The sequence below is a fragment of the Orcinus orca genome, chromosome X (assembly GCF_937001465.1).
Source record: "Orcinus orca chromosome X, mOrcOrc1.1, whole genome shotgun sequence".
Classification (NCBI taxonomy): domain Eukaryota; kingdom Metazoa; phylum Chordata; class Mammalia; order Artiodactyla; family Delphinidae; genus Orcinus; species Orcinus orca.
In genome coordinates this window covers 15,596,352-15,618,244 of record NC_064580.1, presented here as the reverse complement: position 1 = coordinate 15,618,244, position 21,893 = coordinate 15,596,352, and the positions used below count along the sequence as shown (strand labels likewise).

Sequence of the window (21,893 nt, the reverse complement as noted above, 5' to 3'; positions counted from 1 at the left end):
CATCGTGCATCAGAATCACCTAGAGGGCTTGTGAAAACACAGATCACTGCCCTCGATCTCAGAGTTCCCAATTCAGTAGATCTGAGGTGGGAGATTTTTCATTTCCAACAAGCTCGTAGATGGTGTTGATGCTGCTGGTCCACGGAGCACACTGAAATCCACTGCTCCAGGCGGCCGATCACTTTCTCTGTTGACCATGTCTCTTTTCTTGTCTCTCTCCAGCTAAAATGGGAGTTCCTTAGGGTAGGAGCTGTTTTTCTCTTCCTTTTTCTTTTTTTTTCTTTTTAATGTCCACATTCCCAGCATCTAGCGAAGTAGTTCTCACAGGTGGTAGGCCTTCAATAAATGTTTCTTTGAATGAATGATGTAATTAGTGGTTCTGGCCTTTTAAGTGTATTTTTGCCCGAATGAAATTTCTGTGTATTTCAAGAATTCTCCGGTTTTATCAGTCACATACTTGATTGGCATACAGGGGTCATGTACTCAAAGGTTTTGTAAGGTTAATTGTTAATTGCATGACTTTAAAGTACTCTGAACCAAAGGTCACATCTGTTGTATTTGGCTCACTGTTCTTTCCAGAGTGGACCCCTCACTGCCTATTAGGTTATACCATCATTATATGGAAAGAGGCTCTTTGGCCTTTTAGCAGATTTGAAAATTTCTTTCCTAAAGTAGCACCTTCCTTGATGTAAAATGACTCCATCATAAATGTGATGGCTTATAGGAATTGTGGTACATTTACTTCCCAGTATTCAAGCTTCGTAAAATACCTGTGTGACATGGAGTAGTTGAGTGGGAGGTTGGCGCGCCTTATCTCAGCCAGCTCGGCTCTTGGGTCCCCAACAGCCAGGCATCAAGTGGGAAACAAGAGATTTCTGACGGCTTGAAAACTTTCAGACTTTGACTTTGGCTTAATGATATTTTCTTATATGTTACTTTTGTTTCAAAATAGGAACTACTAAAATTTTTTTTATTATGACAGGGTTTGCAAGAACTTATTGAAAACACGAATAGGCAGGTTAACCACCTTTGTGGAGTCGTTTCACAAATGCAGCATTCTTTGGAGAAACCATTGTTGCCTAACTGTGCCTAACTACTTCCATAAAGCTCTAGTTCCTAGAGATACCAATCAGTTAGAAGTGAGAGAGAACGAATAACTCTGAGATTATTAGCAAGGCTGATCTATACTTACTTTAGCAGTAGGTTGGAGAATAACCTCTCTTAGAAGAATGCTGAAGTCTAGGTTTGAGACATGATACTGAATATTTTTATGTTTGTAACCATAATGTATAAAATGCAATCAAAATGTAGGGTTGAAGAGGATTAAAAATCATATAATCAAAATTCAGCATTTACACTTGACTATGGAAAATGATGTTGCAAGGAAAACAGGTATTAATGCTTATACTGATTTTTCAATTCTTATTTTTACTCACAGAAGATTTATACTGAATTCGTGTCATTTTAGAGATCATCTGGATTTACACAGAAAAGTTTTGATTGTATACTTCATGGAGAAATTACAGAAAGGAGCTTAACCCATTCTGTTCTTTTACCCTGGACAGGGAGATTGTAGCCCATCTTTACCCGTGGAAAGGCAGGAAGACAATGCCGAGACCAACCCTGTAGGAACATCTCTTCAGTCAGCAGCACTCCCTGAAGTGCAGCAGCCGGTCCTCAGGGAGAGTCCACCACCGCCCAGAATTGTCTCCACATACTCATTAGAGCCGTGTTTCACACCACGCAGCCCATCTCCTGGGCTTCCTGTTCTATCCTCCTATGTCAGTGAAGGTGCCGAAAGTACCAACAGTGTTATCTCATCTGCCCAGGCTACTGTAGCAGTGCCTATAGCAGTTCTGCCACAAGGAGAACCCAGTCTGGCAGATACCTCTGAGACAATGAACTACTCAACTATAATGGGAAATAACAGCATGGGCCCAGACGCTGCCTTGACATTTCTCTGCATGCCTCCCATTACTGGTGAGTTTGAAACGGCACACATTACGAATAGCATCCAGTAATCTATATTCAAAGGCATCCTTAATGCAAACTAGTGATAGCTATTTTTTAATTAGAAGTTTTATATTGAGATAATTATAGATTCACATGTAGTTGTAAGAAATAATACAGTGATACCCTTTACCCAATTTCCCTCAGTGGTAGCATCCTGTAAAACTATAGGAAAATATCACAACCAGGATATTGACGTTGATATAATCCATGGATCTTATTCAGCTGTTCCCAGTTTGACTTGTATTCATTTGCGTGTGTGTACTTTTAGTTCTGTGCAGTTTTACCATATGATAAAGTTTGTATGTCCACCACCATAGTCAAGGTACAGAATATTTCCATCACAAGGATCACTTGTGTTGCCTTTTTATAACCACCCATCACCCTGTGGTGACCCTGCCCTCCCTATTCTCTTATCCCCTCAGTACTCAGGCAACCACTGATCTATTCTCCATCTCTAGAACTTTGTCACTTCAAAATTGTTATATATTTGTAGGCATATGGTATGTAACATTTTGATATTGGCTTTTTTCACTAAATATAAGTCCCTAGAGATTAAAGCAAGTTGTTCACTAGTTCCTTCCTTTTTATTGCTGAGTACTGTTACTTGGTATAGATGTGTCATAGTTTAAGCATTCATCTGCTGAAGAAAATTTGGGGTTTTGTTTTCTAGTTTTTCACTATTAGGACTAAGGCTGCTATGAATATTCATGTACAGGTTTTTGTGTAAACAGAAGTTTTAATTTCTCTGACATGAATACCCAAGAGTGCAGTTGCTGGTTATATGTTAACTGTGTGTTTAGTTTTATGAGAAACTACTTGTTTTCCAGTGTAGGTGTACCATTTTGCATTCCTGCCAGCAATGTATGAGTGATCCACTTTCTCTGGAGCCATATTTCTGCTCTTTCCATTGTTCTTTCTTCCTGCTGATGCTTCCTGATTGCTTCTTTCATCATATCCTATCTGGAAGAAGATTTTCTTTTTTAAGAGTTAATCTGCTGGGGACAAAAATCTTTTTTTTTAAAAATATCTTTATTGGAGTATAATTGCTTTACAATGGTGTGTTAGTTTATGCTTTATAACAAAGTGAATCAGCATATGCATATATCCCCATATCTCCTCCCTCTTGTGTCTCCCTCCCACCCTCCCTATCCCACCCCTCTAGGTGGACACAAAGTACCGAGCTGATCTCCCTGCGCTATGCGGCTGCTTCTCACTAGCTATCTATTTTACATTTGGTAGTTCCTTTGTGTGAGAATGTCTTCATTTCCCCTTCTTTCTGAAGAATAGTTTCACCCAGTATGGAATTCCTGGATGAGAGTTCTTGTATTACAGCCCTTGAAAACTTTTTATTTGTAGAAGTGTCAGGAAAGGCAGAAACCAGCCTTGGAAACAGCACTGAGTCAAGGTACTATCCAACTTTTTTGGGTAATGACAGTGGCCGGGATACTGCCTCTTCATCTATCTTCATCCCTCCCAATTTTGGGGAGTTTGAAATGATACATATTACAAGTAGCATTGTTTAATTCAGATTCACTAACATCCTTAATGCAAGTCGGTGGTAGCTCTTTTTTAAATTAAGCTTTTCATTTTGAGGTAGTTTTAGATTCACGTGTAGTTGTAAGAAATTATACAGAGTTCCTACTTTTGCTTTACTCATATTCCTTAATAATACCATCTTGCAAAACTATAGTAAAGTATCACAACCAGGATACTGACATTGATTAAATCCACATTTGTGTGTGTGTGTTTAGTTCTGTGCAATTTTATTCCATGCCTCAGTGTATTTGCCCACCATCACAGTCGTGATACAGAACATTTCCATCATTACCGCAAACACCCTTCATATTGCCCTTTTATTAACCACAATCACCTCCCTCTGGTCACCCTTTCCTCCCACCCTGCCCCGTCCTAACCCCTGCAAGCCCTGAACTGACTTCCGTTTCTATAATTTTGTCATTTGAATATTGTTATTTAAATGGAATAAAATACTATAGAACCTTTTGGGCATGGCTGTTTTTTTAACTGAACATAATTTCCTGGAGATTTATACCAGTTGTTGCTTGTATCAAGAGTTCCTTCCTTTTTATTGTTGAGTACTGTTCCATGATATGGGTGTATAACTGTTTATCTGTTTGCCCATAGAAGGACGTTTGGGAAATTTCCAGTTTTTGGCTATTACAAGTTTAGCTCTATGAACAGTCCTTTACCAGTTTTTGTGTAAACATAAGTCTACATTTCTTTGAGATGAATGCCCAAGAGGGCAATTCTGGGTCATATGTAATTCCATGTTTAGTTTTATAAGAAACTGCTAAAATTATTTTTCAGAGGAGCTGTATAATTTTACCTTCCACCCATAATATACGTGATATAATTTTTCTGCGTGCATATTTCTTCTCTTTCCATTGTTCTTTCTTCTTGATGCTCAAAGATCCATTCTTTTATCATATTCTTTCTGTTTGAAGATTTTCCTTTAGCCTTCCTTTAAGGGTAAGTCTGCAAGAGACAAGTTCTTTTAGTTTTCCTTCATGTGAGAATGTATTTATTTCCCATACATTAATGAAGGATAGTTTCACTATGTATAGAATTAATGACTGAGAGTTATTTTCATAAGCACTTGAAAAATGTTTTTACTGTAGCTATGCCAGAAATAGCAGAAACCAGCCTGGAGAACAACCCTGAGACAATGAGTTACCCAACTTTATTGGGAAATGACAGTGGCCAGTGTTCTTCTTTACCTGTCAACCTCCCACCCAATTTTGCTGAGTTTCAAATAATGCATACTACAAGTAGCACTGTTTAATCTAGATGTATCAACATCCTTAATGCAAGTTAATGGTAGCCCATTTTTTAAATTAAACTTTTTATTTTGAAGTAATTTTAGATTCACATATATTTGTAAGAAATAATATAAAAAGATCCCTTTTACACTTCACCCTTTTCTCTTAATGATTACATCTTGCAAAATTAGTAAAATATCACAACTGGGGTATTGACATTGATATAATACACAGATGTTACTGAGATGTCCTCAGTTTTACTTGTTGTAATTTGTGTGTGTTTATATTTATTTCTGTCTGATTTCATCACATGAGTAGGTGTGATATCCACCAACACGGTCAAGATACAGAAACATTTCCATCACCATAAGGATGCCTCTTCTTGCCCTTTTATAGCCACACCCACCTCTCTCAGGTTGCCATTTCCTTCCCCACTGCTTGTTCCCTAGCCCCTGGCAAACACTGGTCTCTATAATTTTGTCACTTCAAGAGTGTTATATAAAGGGATTCTTACAGTACGTAAACTTTGAGGATTTTTTTCACTCAGAATAATTCCTTGAGGATTCATCCATGTTGTTGCATGTATCAAAATTTCCTTCCCTTTTTAAAAAAAAATTTATTTATTTTTGGCTGCATTGGGTCTTCGTTGCTGCACGCAGGCTTTTCTCTAGTTGCGGCGAGTGGGGGCTACTCTTCGTTGCGGTGCGCGGGCTTCTCATTGCGGTGGCTTCTCTTGTTGCAGAGCACAGGCTCTAGGTGCTTGGGCTTCAGCAGTTGTGGCTCATGGGCTCTAGAGCGCAGGCGCAGGCTCAGTAGTTGTGGCACATGGGCTTAGTTGCTCCATGGCATGTGGGATCTTCACGGACCAGGGTTCGAACCCGGGTCCCATGCATTGGCAGGCGGATTCTTAACCACTGTGCCACCAGGGAAGTCCCTCCTTCCTTTTTATTGCTGAGTAGTTTTATAGGATTTCAATATGCAGTAATTGTTTTTAACCATTCAGCCATTGAAGGGCATTAGTTTTTTTTTCCCTTAGTTTTTGGTATTAAGAGTAAAGCCGGGGCTTCCCTGGTGGCGCAGTGGTTGGGAGTCCACCTGCCGACGCAGGGGACACGGGTCCGTGCCCTGGTCCGGGAGGATCCTATGTGCCACGGAGCGGCTGGGCCCGTGAGCCATGGCCGCTGGGCCTGCGCGTCCGGAGCCTGTGCTCCGCAGCGGGAGAGGCCACAGCGGTGAGAGGCCCGCGTACCGCAAAAAAAAAAAAAAAAAAAGAGTAAAGCTGTTATCAACACCCATGTATTGGTTTTTGTATATATGTAAGATATAATTTCTCTGTCATGAATGCCAAGAGTGCAATTTTTGAGTCTTAGCATGTTTAGTTTTATAAGAAAATGCCAGTAGAGAGGATATACCATTTTTCTTTTTACTTTTTGGTTTTTTTGAAAACATGTTCAGGTTTTTCTTTTGCTTTATATTTTTTAAAAGATTTATTATTTATTTATTTACTTTATTTTTGGCTGCATTGGGTCTTAGTTGTGGCACGCGAGATCTTTCGTTGCAGCGTGGGCTCTTCGTTGCAGTGCGCGGGCTTCTCTCTAGTTGTGGTGTGTGGGTTTTCCCCTCTTTAGTTGTGGCTTGCAGGCTCCAGGGAGCATGGGCTCTGTAGTTTGCGGCACGCAGGCTCTCTCGCTGAGGCACGTGAGCTCAGTAGTTGTGGTGCGCGGGCTTAGTTGCCCCGTGGCATGTGGGATCTTAGTTCCCTGACCAGGGATTGAACCTGCGTCCCCTGCATTGGAAGGCAGATTCTTTACCGCTGGACCACCAGGGAAGTCCTGAGACTGTACCATTTTTCATTCTCACCAGCAACAGTCCAGTTTCTTCACATTCATGTTTCCATTCTTCCCATTGCTCTTTCTTTCTTCCTGATGCTCCAGATTTCCTTCTTTCATCGTATCCTTTCTGTTTGAGGATTTTTCTTTAACCTTTCCATATGGGTAAGACTGCTAGGGACAGATTCTTTTAGTTTTCCTTTGTTTCGGAATGTTTTTTTCACCTTTTACTTGAAGGATAATTTCACTTCCCATAGAATTCATGGTTGTGAGTTCTTTTCTTTCAGTAGTTGGAAAATACATACTTGTAGAAGTTCCAGGAACAGCAGAAACCAGCCTGGAAAACAGCTCTCAGACGGTGTATTGCCCAGCTTCACTGGGAAATATCAGTGGCCCAGATACTGACTCTTCATCTCATTACCTCCTGCCCAGTTTTGGTGAGTTTGAAATGATATATATTAGGAGTAGCACTGTTTAATCTAGATCTATCCACATCCTTAATACAAGCCAGTTGCAGCTGTTTTGTTTCGTTTTTTTCAGTTGCAGCTCTTTTTAATACTTCTTGGTATAATTTAAGATTCACATGCAGTTGTAAAAAATAATACAGAGAGATCCTATTTATGCTTTACTTATTTTTCCCAATGACTACAGCTTGCTAAACTATGGTACAGTATCACAACCCAGATATTGACATTGATACAACCCACAGACATTATCGAGGTGCCTCCAGTTTTACGTGTATGTCTGTGTGTACACTTTCATTTGTATACTTAGCACTGTGCAATTTTATCACATGAGTGAGTCCATCACAGTCAAGGTAGAGATCATTACCATCACTCAAGGATCCCTTGTTATTGCTTTTTTACAACACACCAGCCTTCCCTTCCTCCAAGACCCATCCCTAACACCTGGCTACCATTGATCTCTTCTCCGTTTCTATAGTTTTGTCTCACATTGTTATATAAGTGAAATAACATACTGTGTAACCTTTGGGATTGGTTTTTTTCACTCAGTCTAATTCCCTAGAGACTCATCCAGTTTGTGGCATGTATCAATAGTTTATTACTATTATTGCTGAAGAGTATTCCATGCTATGGATATACAACATTTTAACTCTTCACCTGTTGAAGGGCATCTGGGTTTTTTTTTTTCAGTTTTTGGATATTAGGAGTAAAGCAGCTATAAATATTCCTGTGCACACTTTTATGTAAATATCAGTTTTCATTTCTTAATAGTTCCTTTCTATTAATGAAGAGTTTTCTGTGGTATATATATGCAACATTTTTTTTTAAAAACCATTCACACATTGAAGGACATCTGTTTTTTTTTCCTAAGTTTTTTTGATACTACAAGTGCTGTGAACATTGATGTACTGATTTTTGTGTAAATATAAATTTTCATTTCTCTGTCATGAATGCCAGAAGTGCAGTTGTTAGGTCTTATAGTAATAGCATGTTTCTTTCTTTCTTTTCTTTTTTTAAAAAATTTTTATTGGAGTATAGTTGATTTACAATGTTTTGTTAGTTTCTGCTGTACAGCAAAGTGAATTGGTTATACATACACATATCCACTTTTTTTTAGATTCTTTTCCCATATAGGTCATTACAGAGTATTGAGGAGAGTTCCCTGTGTTCTACAGTAGGTCCTTATTAGTTATCTATTATATATATAGTAGTATGTATATGTCGAACACTTGTGCTTTTAATTCCAAACTTTCTCATCTCCTCTGGAACCATAGTATATTAGTTTTATAAGAAACTGCCGAGCATTTTCCAGAGAGGCTGTACCATTTACATTCCAAGCAGCAATGTGTGGGTGATCCAGTTTCTCTCCATCCATATTTCTGATCTTTCCGTTGTTATTTCTTCTTTCCTGATGCTCCAAGATTCCTTCTTTCATAATATCCTTTCTTTTTTGAAGATTTTCCTTTAGCTATTTTTAAGGGCAAATCTGCAAGGGAAAATTTAAAAAATCATTTTTCCTTTGTGTCAGAATGTCTTTATTTCTCATTTGTTCCTGAAGGATAGTCTCATCCAGTATAGAATTCACAATTGAGAGTTGTTTTCTTTCAGCACTTGAAAATGCTATACTTACAGAAATGCCGGGAAAAGCAGAAACCAGCATGGAAAACAGCTCTCAGACAGTGTATTACCCAAATTTGGTGGGCAATGACAGTGGCCCAGATGCTGCCTCTTCAACTCTCTCCATTCCACCCAATTTTGGTGAGTTTGAAATGATAACATATCTCAGGTAGCACTTTTTATTTTAGATCCATCAACATCCTTAATGTAAGCCAGTGATAGCTCTTTTTTAACTAAACTTTCAACTTTGTGGTAATTTAAGATACTCATGTGGTTTTAAGAAATTAATACAGAGTGATCCCGTTTATACTTTACCTATTTCTCCCAACAGTAACATCTTGCAAAACTGTAACAATATCACAACCGGGATATTGACACTGATACAATCTATAGATCTTATTGAGATTTCCCCAGTTTAATTGTATTGATTTGTGTGTATATGTGTTTAGTTCTATTTGATTTTATCACATGAGTAGGTTTGCTATCCACCATCCAGTCAAGATACAGAACATTTTCGTCACCTTAAGGATGCCTCATCTTGCCCTTTTGTAACCACACCCACCTCAGCATGATTCCCTGGAGATTCATCTGAATTATATCAGTAGTTCCTTGCTGAGTACTGTTCCGTGGTGTGGATGTACCACAGTTTGTGTTTTGATTCATAGTTGAAGAACATCTGGTTTTTTTTCCAGTTTTTGGTATTACAAGTAAAATTGCTATGACCTTTCCTGTACAGGTTTTTGTGTAAACATAAGTTTTGATTTCTCTTAGATAAATGCCCAAGAGTGCAAATGCTTGGTTGTATGGTAATTGCATGTTTAGTTTTGTAAGAAACTGCCAAACAGTTTTCCAGAGTGGCTGCACCATTTTACTTTGCTGCCAGCAATGTGCGAGTGATCCAGTTTCTCCATATCCATATTTCTGTTGCTTTCATTGTTCTTTCTTCCTTTTTCATGCTCCAGGATTGGTACTTTCATCATTCTTTTCTGGTAGAAGATTTTCCTTTAGCCATTCTCACGTGTAACTCAGCTAGTGACAAATACTTTTAGCTTTCTTCATGTGAGAATGTCTTTATTTCCTCTTCATTGTTTTTGTTTTAATATTTTGGATGTTCTTTTATTATTTTCAACTTTACTGAGGGATAGTTGACAAATAAAATTGTAATATATTTAAAGTGTACAATGTGATGATTTAATGTACGTATACATTGTGAAAGGATTCCTGCCATCGAGTTAATTAACAGATTCAATCCTTTCACACATTTACTTTTGTATTTCTTTTGTGGTGAGAACGCTTAAGTTCTACTCTATATGCAAATTATACAATATAGTATTATCAACTATAGTCACCTGTTATACATTAGATACTCAGACCTTATTCAACTTATAACGGAAAGTCTGCACCCTTTTCCCAGCCTCTGGCTATTTCCCCCACCTCCCAGCCCCTGGCAGCCACCATTCCACTCGATGTTTCTGAGTTTGACATTTTTTTAAAGATTCCACATAAAAGTGACACCATGCTGTATTTGCCTTTTTCTATCTGGCTTATTTCAATTGGCAGAATGCCCTCCAGAATGAACCATGTTTTTGCAAATCTGCTTCACTCTTTTTATTTTTAAAAATTATTTATTTTAATTGGTCCAATTCTTCTAAGTTATCAAATTTATGAGGGTAAAGTGGATTGTAGTATTCTCTATTATCCTTTTTTTAAAAAAGAAATATTTATTTATATATTTTTGTCTCCGCGCGGGATTTCTCTAGTTGCAGTGCGCGGGCGTCTCCTTGCTGTGGCCTTGCTTGTTGCGGAACACGGGCTCTAGGGGCCTGGGCTTCAGTAGTTGTGGCACGAGAGCACAGTAGTTGTGTCTCACGGGCTCTAGAGCGCAGGCTCAGTAGTTGTGGTGCACGGGCATAGTTCCTCCACAGCATGTGTCATCTTCCTAGAGCAGGGCTCGTACCCATGTCCCCTGCATTGGCAGGTGGATTCCTAATCAGTGCGCCACCAGGGAAGTCCCAACACTGCTTCATTCTTGAAGGATTGTTTTGCCCGATATAGAATACATGTTTCAGCGACTTCTCTGACGGTCCTGTGGATAAGACTCCACGCTAACGCTGCAGGGGGGCATGGGTCCGATCCCTGCTCTGGGTATTAAGATCCTGCATGCCGCGTGGCGCGGCCAAAAAAAATAAGACAAAATAGAATTCATGGTTGAGAATACTTATCTTTTAGTAGCTGAAAGTGTTTTATATTTAGAAATGTTGTTGAAAGCTCAAACTACCTAGAAAAGAGCCCTGAGACAACAAATTATCCACTTCTATTGGAAAGATAGTAGCCAAGATATTTCTTCTTTATGTAACTACATTCCTCCCAGTTTGGGTGAGTTTGAAATGATACTTTGACATATAGCATAGTGAATGTAGAGTCATCAGTCTGTTTAGTGTAAGATGGTGGTAGCTCTTGCTAATTAAAGTTTTTATTTTCAGAAAAATTTAGCTGCACATGCAGTTATAATAAATACTACAGAAGGATCCTGTGTTCTCCTTACCCACTTTTCCCCAATGGTATTTACAACTGTAAAATGGTGTAAACTTGCAGAATGATAGAAAATTATCACAACCAAGATAGTGACATGATACCATCCACAGATATTTTGGAGCTGTCCCCAGTTTCACTTGCGTTAATATGTGTGCGTATTTAGTTCTATACAGTTTTACCATGTGTGCAGGTTTACGTACCTCCTACCACAGGCAAGCCCTGAAACAGTCCCATCAGCAGCACGATCTCTCATATTGCTCTTTTATAACCACACCCGTCCCCTTCCTATTGACATTTGCCCCCTAGTCCTACCCTCTGCCCTGTTGCATGATAACTATGAATCTCTTCTCCAGATCTATTATTCGTCCCTTCAGCGTTGTTATATACATGGAATCATGTGGTGTTTGAGGCTTCTTCCCTCAGTGTAATTCCCTGGAGATTCATTCACACTGTTGTATCAGTGGTTCCTTCTTTTTTATTGCTGAGTAGTATTTCGTGGTGTGGATGTGCCAGGGTTTAATTTTCTGTTCATCTGTTGAAAACCTCTGTGTTTCCTGTTTTTGACAGTTAGCGGTAAAGGTGATATGAATATTCATTCATAGTTTCAAATCTTGTTTCACTTCACTCTTTCACACAAGTTTTCACTTCTTTGGATAAATGCCCAAGACTGCAATTTCTGGGTCCTATGGTAACTGCACCCTTAGTTTTATAAGAAATTGTCAAACTGCTTTCCAGTGCAGCTGTACCATTTTCCCTTCCTGCCAGCAATGTATGAGTGATCTAGTTTCTCCGCATCCATATTTCTGTTCTTTCCATTGTTCTTTCTGCTTCTTAATGTTCCAGAATTCTATTATAGTTTTTCTACCAGAAGGTCTTCTTGTAGGTATTTTCTAAGTATAAGTCAGTTAGTGAGAAATACTTTTGGTTTTCCTTTGTCTGTCAATATCTATTTTTGCTTCATTACGGGAGGATAGTTTCATCAGCTATAGGTATGAGGGTGCGAGTCATTTCTCACAGCATTTGAAAAAAGTTTTCCTTACAGAAAACTCTGTGACACCAGAAAGCAGCCTGGAAGATAAACCTCAGATGAAGAACCCAGCTTTCTTGGAAGGTGAGAGTGGTAAGATACTTCATATTTCTTCATCCCTCCCAATTTTGGTGAGTTTGTAATGATACATATTACAAGTAGCACGATTTAATCTAGGTTTATGAACACCCTTAATATGGGCTAGTGGTAGCTTTTCCTGATTAAAAATGAAAAGGTTTACTTTAAGAAAATTTTAGCGGGGCATGCAGTTGTAAAAAATAATGCAGAGAGATCGTGTGTCTACTTTACCCGGTTTCCCCCAAAGATAACACCTTGCAAAAGTATAGTACAATATCACAACCAGGATATGGACATTGATAAAATTCACAGATTTCTACTGAGATGTTTTCAGTTCTCTTTGCATATTTGTGTCTTTATGTTTGTGTGTGTATGTGTATTCAGTTTTACATAATTTCATGATATCCTCCATCACAGTGAAGATTCAGAACATTTCCATCACCAAAAGAATTCTCCCTTTTGCCCTTGAAACCCACACCCACCTTTGTCCTCTCATGCTCCTACCGCTACCATGCCTGTCCCTGCCCTCAGCAACTATTAATCTGTTTTCCTTCTTTATAATTTTGTCATTTCAACAGTTTTACATAGACTCACATAGTATGTAACCTTTTGGGATTGCCTTTTTTTCACTCACCGTAATTCCGTGGAGACTCATCTAGGTTGCTGTGTATATCACTCCTTTTTTATTTTTGAGTACTACTGCACGGTATGAGTGTACCCTGGCTTGTCTGTCTGTTCACCAGTTGAAGGATGGCTGGGTTGTTTCTCGTTTTCGGCTGTTTGGAGTAAAGCTACTATACTATGAATGCCCATGAATAGGTTTCTGTACGAACATTAGTTTTCATTTCTCTGGGCTGACACCCAAGAGCACAGTAGCTGGGTCCTATGGTAATAGTAAGTTGAATTTTGTAAAATCCTGGCAGACTGTTTTCCAGTGTAGCTGTACCATTTTACATTCCCACCAGCAGTGTATGAATGATCTAGTTTCTTTGCATGTGTATTTCTGATCTTTCTTTTTATTATTCTTACGATTAAAAAAGTTCTTTTGGCTGCACCACGCAGCATGTAGGATGTTAGTTCCCTGACCAGGGATGAAATCCGTGCCCCTGCAGTGGAAGCGCTGAGTCTTAACCACTGGACCTCCAAGGAAGTCCCTGTGGATTTTGTTCTTTCTTCCTTCCTCATGCTCCAAGCTTCCTTCCTTCATTATATCCTTTTGGTCAGATGAGTTTCCTTTAGCCAGTTTTTAAGGGTAAGTCAGTCAGTAACAGTTTGTTTTTAGTTTTCCTTTGTCTGCGGATGTGTTTATTTTTCCTTCATTCCTGAAGGATAGTTTTGCCTGAAATAAAAATTACTGTTGAGATTTCTTGTCTTTCAGCACTTGAAAATGTTTTACTTACCAAAATGTTGTTCAAACAGAATCCGGCCCAGAAATGCGTTGTGAGATAATGAATTATCCAATGGTACAGGAAAGTGACAGTGACGAAGATACTGATTCAGAAAATTCCTTCCTCACTGCTTCTTCTGGTGAGTTTGAAATGATCCCTATTATGATACACTCTAACCTAGATCCATCAGCATTCTTAATATTAACTCTTAGTGACTGTGTTTTCAACATTAAACTTTTCATTTTGAGATATTTCAGAATCACATGTAGTTGCAAGAAAAAATAGGCAGATCCTGTGTACCCTTTACCCAATACTTCCCGATAGTAGTATTCTGCAAAATGATAGTAAAATATCTCAACTAGGATTTTGACATTGATATGATCCAGAGATCTATTCAGATGACCCCAGCTTAACTTGTATTCATTTGTGTGTGTGTCTGTGTGTGTGTATATAGTTCTGCGCACTTTTATGACGTGTTTAGGTTCAGGTAATCACCACTACAGTCATGATACAGAACTGTTCTATCACTTCCAGGATCCCTCCTTTGGCTTTTTATAACCACACCCACCTCCTTCTTGTCATTCCTTCCCTGCCTTCATCTTTAAGCCATCCAAATACGAATGTGTTCTCCCTCGTTATAATTTTGTCATTGCAGGACAATGTTCTATTAATGGAGTCATATAGTCGTTAATATTTAAGGATTGCCTTTTTCTCACTCAGCATAATTCCCTGGAGATTCTTCCAAGTTGCTGCATGTATCAGTAGTTCCTTCCTTTTTATTGCTGAGCACAACCATGATTTGTTTATCTGTTCACCTCGTGAAGGACATCTGGGTTGTTTCCAGTCTTCAGCTATGAGGAGTAAAGTTTCTGTGAACATTAATGTGTAGGTTTCTGTCTGAACGCAGTTTTCATTTCCCTGTGATAAAGGCGCAAGAGCACAGTTGCTGGGTAGTATGATTATTGCCTGTTTAGTTTTATAAGAAACGGGCAGGCTGTTTTCAGAATGAGTGATTTTATATTCCCACCTGCAATGTATAAGTGATTCATTTTCTCTGCGTCCTCACCAGCATTTGGTGTTTTCACTATTTTTAAAATTTTATCCTTTCTGGTAGGTGTATAGTGTAATAATATTTCATTGTGGATTTAATATGTATTTGCCTTTGGATAGTGATATATAACATCTTTACATGTGATAATTTTTCCATCTATATGTTCTTTCTCTGAAATATCTCTTCTGTCTTATAATTTGTTTTCTTTTTTTTTAATGCTGAGTTTTGGGAGTTGTTTAGATATTTGTGGATACTGGTCTTTTGTTGGATATGTGGTTTGCAAATATGTTCTTCCTTTCTGCAGGTTTCCTTTTCATCCTGTCTACTGGTTTGTTTTGTTTTGTTTTGTTTTGTTTTGTTTTGTTTTGCAGAGAGAAAGTTTTTAGTTTTTGTGAGGTTCCCGCTGTATTTTCCTTTTATGGATTTTACTTTAGCTATCGCGTCTATGAACTCTTTGTTTAGTTCTTGATCCCAAATTTTTTTTCCTTTGTTTTTTTCTAAAGGTTTTACAGTTTACATTTCATATGTGCGTTAATTTTGTAAAAGGTGTGAGATGTAGGTTGAGGTTCTTTTGTTTTTTTTGCCTATGGTATCCAGTTGCCGCAGTACCATCTTTGCTCCATTGAATTGCTTTTGTACCTTAATCAAAACCCAATTAGGCATATTTGTGTAGATCTATTTCTGGGATCTCTATTTTGTTCCACGGATCTATGTTTCTACCCCTCTGCCAAACCAGAACGTTGTGATTATTGTTGTTATGCAGTAAGCCTTGCCATCAGGTAGAATGATTCCTCATAGTTTTCTGCTTTTTCAAAATCAGTTTAAATATGGTAGGTCCTGTGCCTTTCCATCCTAATTGTATTTTTAATTTTTATTTACTTATTTTTTAAAGATGTATTGGTTGCACTGGATCTGAGTTGCGGCAGTTGTGCTCCTTAGTTGCCGCACGCGGGCTCCTTAGTTGTGGCATGCGTACTCAAACGCTTAGTTGCGGCACGTATGTGGGATTTAGTTCCCTGACCAGGGATTGAACCCGGGCCCCCTGCATTGAGAGCGCGGAGCCTTAACCACTGCACCACCTGGGAAGTGTCCCCCATCCTAATTTTAGAATAAGCTTGTTTATGTTTCCCCCCAGAATTGCTGGGATTTTGATGGGAATTGTGTTAAAACCGCAGGTCAGCTTGAGAAGAACTGACATCTTGCGTATATTGAATCTTCTCCTCCGTGAGCATTGTATGTCTGTATTGAGGTCTTCTTTGATTTTTTAAATCATCATTTTGTTATTTTCAGGATATAGATCCTATACATCTTTTAAAAGTAAGTTTGTGCTTGGTGCTTCCTTGGAGGCACGGTGGTTAAGAATCCACCTGGCAATGCCAGAGATGTGTGTTCGATCCCTGGTCCGGGAATATCCCACATGCCGTGGAGCAACTAAGGCCGTGTGCCTCAACTACTTAGCCCGTGCACCTAGAGCCCGTGCTCTGCAACAAGAGAAGCCACAGCAATGAGAAGCCCATGCACCGCAACGAAGAGTAGCGTCCACGTGACACAAGTAGAGGAAGCCCGCGCGTAGCAGCGAAGACCAACGCAACGAAAAATAACTAAATAAGGAGTAAAATAGTATAAAGTAAAATAAAAATTAAAAGAAAATCAGTTTTTGCTGAAGTATTCTATTTTTTGGAGATGTAAATGGTATTATGTTTTTAATTTGGGTTACACGCGGTCATTGTTAGTGCAGTTGACCCTTGAACAACATGGCTTTGAACTGTGTGGGTCCACTTACATGTGGATTTTTTTCAGTAAATACTATAATACTATAGAGTCCGAGGTTGGTTGAATCCACAGATGGGTAACTGCAGATACGACTACCATTTATAAAGTTACATGTGGATTTTGACTGCGTGGAGAGTCGGTGCCCCTAAAGCTCACATTGTTCAAGGGTCACCTGTAGATAGAATTAAGCTTAATTTTAGAATGTTGATCTTGTATTCTGTGACCTGGATGAACTCACTTTTTAGTTTTAAGAGTGTTTTTGAGCAATTCCTTGGGATTTTCTACATAGCCATCCTTCTTGCATTATGCCAGCTGCAAGTGGGGACCATTATATTGCTTCCTGTGCAATGTGTATGCTTTTTGATCCTTTTTATTGCATTATTGCAGTGGCTAGAAACTCCAGTATTATGTTGAATAAGAGTGGTGAGAGTGGACATCCTTGCTTTGTTTGTGATCTTGGGAAGAAAGCATTCAGTCGTTCACCACTTAACATGCTGAGAACTCTTGGTTTCGGTGGATGATCATTATTAAGTTGGGGCGGTTTCCCTCTCTTCCTAACTTGCTGAGAGTTTTTTGCAAATGATTTTTCTATGTCCATGATCACATGGTTCTTGTTCGTTAGCCTGCTGATACGAAGGAGTATATGGATAGGTTTTCCATTGTTGGACCAGCCTTGCATACCTGGGTTAAATCGTACTTGGTCATGGTGTATAATCCTTTGAATACATAATTGATTTGGTTTGCAAATATTTGATTAAGAATTTATGTGTCCAAGTTCATGGAAGATATTGGTGTGTAGTTTTCTTTTCTGTGTGTTATCTCTGTGTGGTTTTGGTATCAGAGCATACTAGCCTCATAAAATGAGTAAGGATTTCCTCCTCTTGTATTTTATGGAGGAGTAAATGATAAATTAGTGTTAATTCTTTAAATGTTTGGTAAAAATCTCCAGTGAAATCATGTGGGTTTGTAGATATCTTTTTGGGAGCTTTTAAATTGCAAATTTAATATCTTTGATGGTTATTGGACTATTTAGATTATCTATGCCATCTTCGTTGAGTTTTAGTATTTGTAATGTTGGAAGTATTTTCCATTTGTTCGAAGTTATCAAAGTTATGAAGGCAAAGTGGGTTGTAGTATTCCCTATTATCCTTTTTTCCTTTTTCTAAAATTGATTAATTTATATTTGGCTGCGTTCGGTCTTTGTTACTGGGTGCAGGCTTTCTCTAGTTGGGGCGAGCGGGGGTTACTCTCTGTTGCGGTGCGTGGGCTTCTCCTTGCGGTGGCTTTTCTTGTTGCGGACCATGGGCTCTAGGTGCCCGGGCTTCAGTAGTTGTTGCCCGAGGGCTTAGTAGTTGTGTATTCCGGGCTCTAGAGCGCAGGGTTAGTACTTGTGGAGCACGGGCTTAGTTGCTTCTCGCTATGTGGCATCTTCCCAGTGCAGGGTTCATACCCGTGTCCCCTGCATTGGCAGGCGGATTCCTAATCAGTGCGCCACCAGAGAAGTCCCAAATCTGCTTCATTCTTGAAGGATTGGTTTGCCCGATATAGAATACATGTTTCAGCGACTTCTCTGGAGGTCCTGTGGTTAAGACTGCACGCTAACGCTGCAGGGAGCACGGGTCCGTTCCCTGCTCTGGGTACTAAGATCCTGCATGCCACGTGGTGCGGCCAAAGTAAATAAGGCAAAATAGAATTCATGGTTGAGAATTCTTATCTTTTAGTAGTTGAAAGTGTTTTATTTTTAGAAATGTTGTTAAAAGCTCAAACTACCTAGAAAAGAGCCCTGAGACAGCAAATTATCCACTTTAATTGGAAAACAACAGTAGCCAAGATATTTCCTCATTATGTCACTGCATTCCTCCCAGTTTGGGTGACTTTGAAATGATACTTTGACATATAGCATAGTGAATGTAGAGTCATCAGTCTGTTTAGTGTAAGATGGTGGTAGCTTTTGCTAATTAAAGTTTTTATTTTCAGAAAAGTTTAGCTGCACATGCAGTTATAATAAATAGTACAGAAGGACCCTGTGTTCTCTTTACCCACTTTTCCCCAATGGTATTTACAACTGTAAAATGGTATCAACTTGCAGAATGATAGAAAATTATCACAACCAAGATAGTGACATGATACCATCCACAGATATTTTGGAGCTGTCCCCAGTTTCACTTGCGTTAATATGTGTGCGTATTTAGTTCTATACAGTTTTACCATGTGTGCAGGTTTACGTACCTTCTACCACAGGCAAGCCCTGAAACAGTCCCGTCACCACCACGATCTCTCATATTGCTCTTTTATAACCACACCCGTCCCCTTCCTATTGACATTTGCCCCCTAGTCCTACCCTCTGCCCTGTTGCATGATAACTATGAATCTCTTCTCCAGATCTATTATTTGTCCCTTCAGCATTGTTATATACTGGGAATCATGTGGTGTTTGAGGCTTCTTCCCTCAGTGTAATTCCCTGGAGATTCATTCACACTGTTGTATCAGTGGTTCCTTCTTTTTTATTGCTGAGTAGTATTTCATGGTGTGGATGTACCAGGGTTTAATTTTCTGTTCATCTGTTGAAAACCTTTTGTGTTTCCTATTTTTGACAGTTAGCGGTAAAGGTGATATGAATATTCATTCATAGTTTCAAATTTTGTTTCACTTCACTCTTTCACACAAGTTTTCATTTTCTGGGTGAATGCCCAAGACTGCAATTTCTGGGTCCTATGGTAACTGCACCCTTATATTTATAAGAAATTGTCAAACTGTTTCCAGTGTAGCTGTACCATTTTCCCTTCCTGCCAGCAATGTATGAGTGATCTACTTTCTATGCATCCATATTTCTGTTCTTTCCATTGTTCTTTCTCCTTCTTAATGTTCCAGAAGTCTATTACACATTTTCTACTAGAAGGTCTTCTTGTAGGTATTTTCTAAGTATAAGTCAGTTAGTGAGAAATACATTTGGTTTTCCTTTGTCTGTCAATATCTATTTTTGCTTCATTACGGGAGGATAGTTTCATCAGCTATAGGTATGAGGGTGGGAGTCATTTCTCACAGCATTTGAAAAAAGTTTTCCTTACAGAAAACTCTGTGACACCAGAAAGCAGCCTGGAAGATAAACCTCAGATGAAATACCCAGCTTTCTTGGAAGGTGAGAGTGGTAAGATACTTCATATTTCTTCATCCCTCCCAATTTTGGTGAGTTTGTAATGATACATATTACAAGTAGCACGATTTAATCTAGGTTTATGAACACCCTTATATGAGCTAGTGGTAGCTTTTCCTGATAAAAAATGAAAAGGTTTACTTTAAGAAGATTTTAGCTGGGCATGCAGTTGTAAAAAATAATGTAGAGAGATCGTGTGTATATTTTACCCGGTTTCCTCCAAAGATAACACCTTGCAAAACTATAGTACAATATCACAACCAGGATATAGACATTGATAAAATCCGCAGATTTTTATCGAGATGTCTTCAGTTTCATTTGTATATATGTGTATGTTTGTGTATTCAGTTTTGTATAATTTCACGACATCTTCAATCACAGTGAAGATTCAGAATATTACCATCACCACAAGGATTCTCCCTTTTGCCCTTGAAACCCACACCCACCTTTGTCCTCTCATGCTCCTACCGCTACCATGCCTGTCCCTGGCCTCAGCAACTACTAATCTGTTTTCCTTCGTTATAATTTTGGAAATTCAACAGTTTTACATAGACTCACGTAGTATGTAACCTTTTGGGATTGCCTTTTTTCACTCACCGTAATTCCCTGGAGACTCCTCTAGGTTGCTGTGTATATCAGTCCTTTTTTATTTTTGAGTACTACTGCACGGTAAGGGTGTATGTACCACGGCTTGTCTGTCTGTTCACCAGTTGAAGGATGGCTGGGTTGTTTCTCGTTTTCGGCTGTTTGGAGTAAAGCTACTATACTGTGCATGCCCATGGATAGGTTTCTGTATGAACATCTGTTTTCATTCCTCTGGGCTGACACCCAAGAGCACAGTAGCTGGGTCCTATGGTAATAGTAAGTTGAGTTTTGTAAAATCCTGGCAAACTGTTCTCCAGTGTAGCTGTACCATTTTACATTCCCACCAGCAATGTATGAATGATCTAGTTTCTTTGCATGTGTATTTCTGCACTTTCTTTTTATTGTTCTTATGATTAAAAAAGTTCTTTTGGCTGCACCACGCAGCATGTAGGATGTTAGTTCCCTGACCAGGGATGAAATCCGTGCCCCTGCAGTGGAAGCGCTGAGTGTTAACCACTGGACCGCCAGGGAAATCCCTGTGGATTTTGTTCTTTCTTCCTTCCTCATGCTCCAAGCTTCCTTCCTTCATTATATCCTTTTGGTCAGATGAGTTTCCTTTAGCCAGTTTTTAAGGGTAAGTCGGTCAGTGACAATTTGTTTTTAGTTTTCCTTTGTCTGCGGATGTGTTTATTTTTCCTTCATTCCTGAAGGATAGTTTTGCCTGAAATAAAAATTACTGTTGAGATTTCTTGTCTTTCAGCACTTGAAAATGTTTTACTTACCAAAATGTTGTTCAAACAGAATCCGGCCCAGAAATGCGTTGTGAGACAATAAATTATCCAATGGTACAGGAAAGTGACAGTGACGAAGATACTGATTCAGAAAATTCCTTCCTCACTGCTTCTTCTGGTGAGTTTGAAATGATCCCTATTATGATACACTCTAACCAAATCCATCAGCATTTTTAATATTAATTCTTAGTGACTGCGTTTTCAACATTAAACTTTTCATTTTGAGATATTTCAGAATCACATGTAGTTGCAAGAAAAAATAGGCAGATCCTGTGTACCCTTTACCCAATACTTCCCGATAGTAGTATTCTGCAAAAAGATAGTAAAATATCATAACTAGGATTATGACATTGATATGATCCAGAGATCTATTCAGATGACCCCAGCTTTACTTGTATTCATTTGTGTGTGTGTCTGTGTGTGTGTATATAGTTCTGCGCACTTTTATGACGTGTTTAGGTTCAGGTATTCACCACTACAGTCATGATACAGAACTGTTCTATCACTTCCAGGATCCCTCCTTTGGCTTTTTATAACCACACCCACCTCCTTCTTGTCATTCCTTCCCTGCCTTCATCTTTAAGCCATCCAAATACGAATGTGTTCTCCCTCGTTATAATTTCGTCATTGCAGGACAATGTTCTATTAATGGAGTCATATAGTCGTTAATATTTAAGGATTGCCTTTTTCTCACTCAGCATAATTCCCTGGAGATTCATGCAAGTTGCTGCATGTATCAGTAGTTCCTTCCTTTTTATTGCTGAGCACAACCATGATTTGTTTATCTGTTCACCTCGTGAAGGACATCCTG

The 21,893-nt window shown here is 38.8% G+C and overlaps 1 protein-coding gene across 1 annotated transcript in view; it reads left to right on the top strand.

The window, feature by feature from the left end:
• Window positions 1-1,371: 1,371 nt before the first annotated feature.
• BEND2 (BEN domain containing 2) overlaps window positions 1,372-21,893 on the top strand; it is a 74,058-nt gene continuing 53,536 nt past the window's right edge. The window contains exons 1-5 of the mRNA XM_049704942.1: window positions 1,372-1,392; window positions 1,566-1,980; window positions 4,650-4,799; window positions 6,907-7,056; window positions 8,692-8,841. Coding sequence (XP_049560899.1) covers window positions 1,372-1,392; window positions 1,566-1,980; window positions 4,650-4,799; window positions 6,907-7,056; window positions 8,692-8,841 — 886 coding nt within the window. The remainder of the gene's footprint in view (window positions 1,393-1,565; window positions 1,981-4,649; window positions 4,800-6,906; window positions 7,057-8,691; window positions 8,842-21,893) is intronic.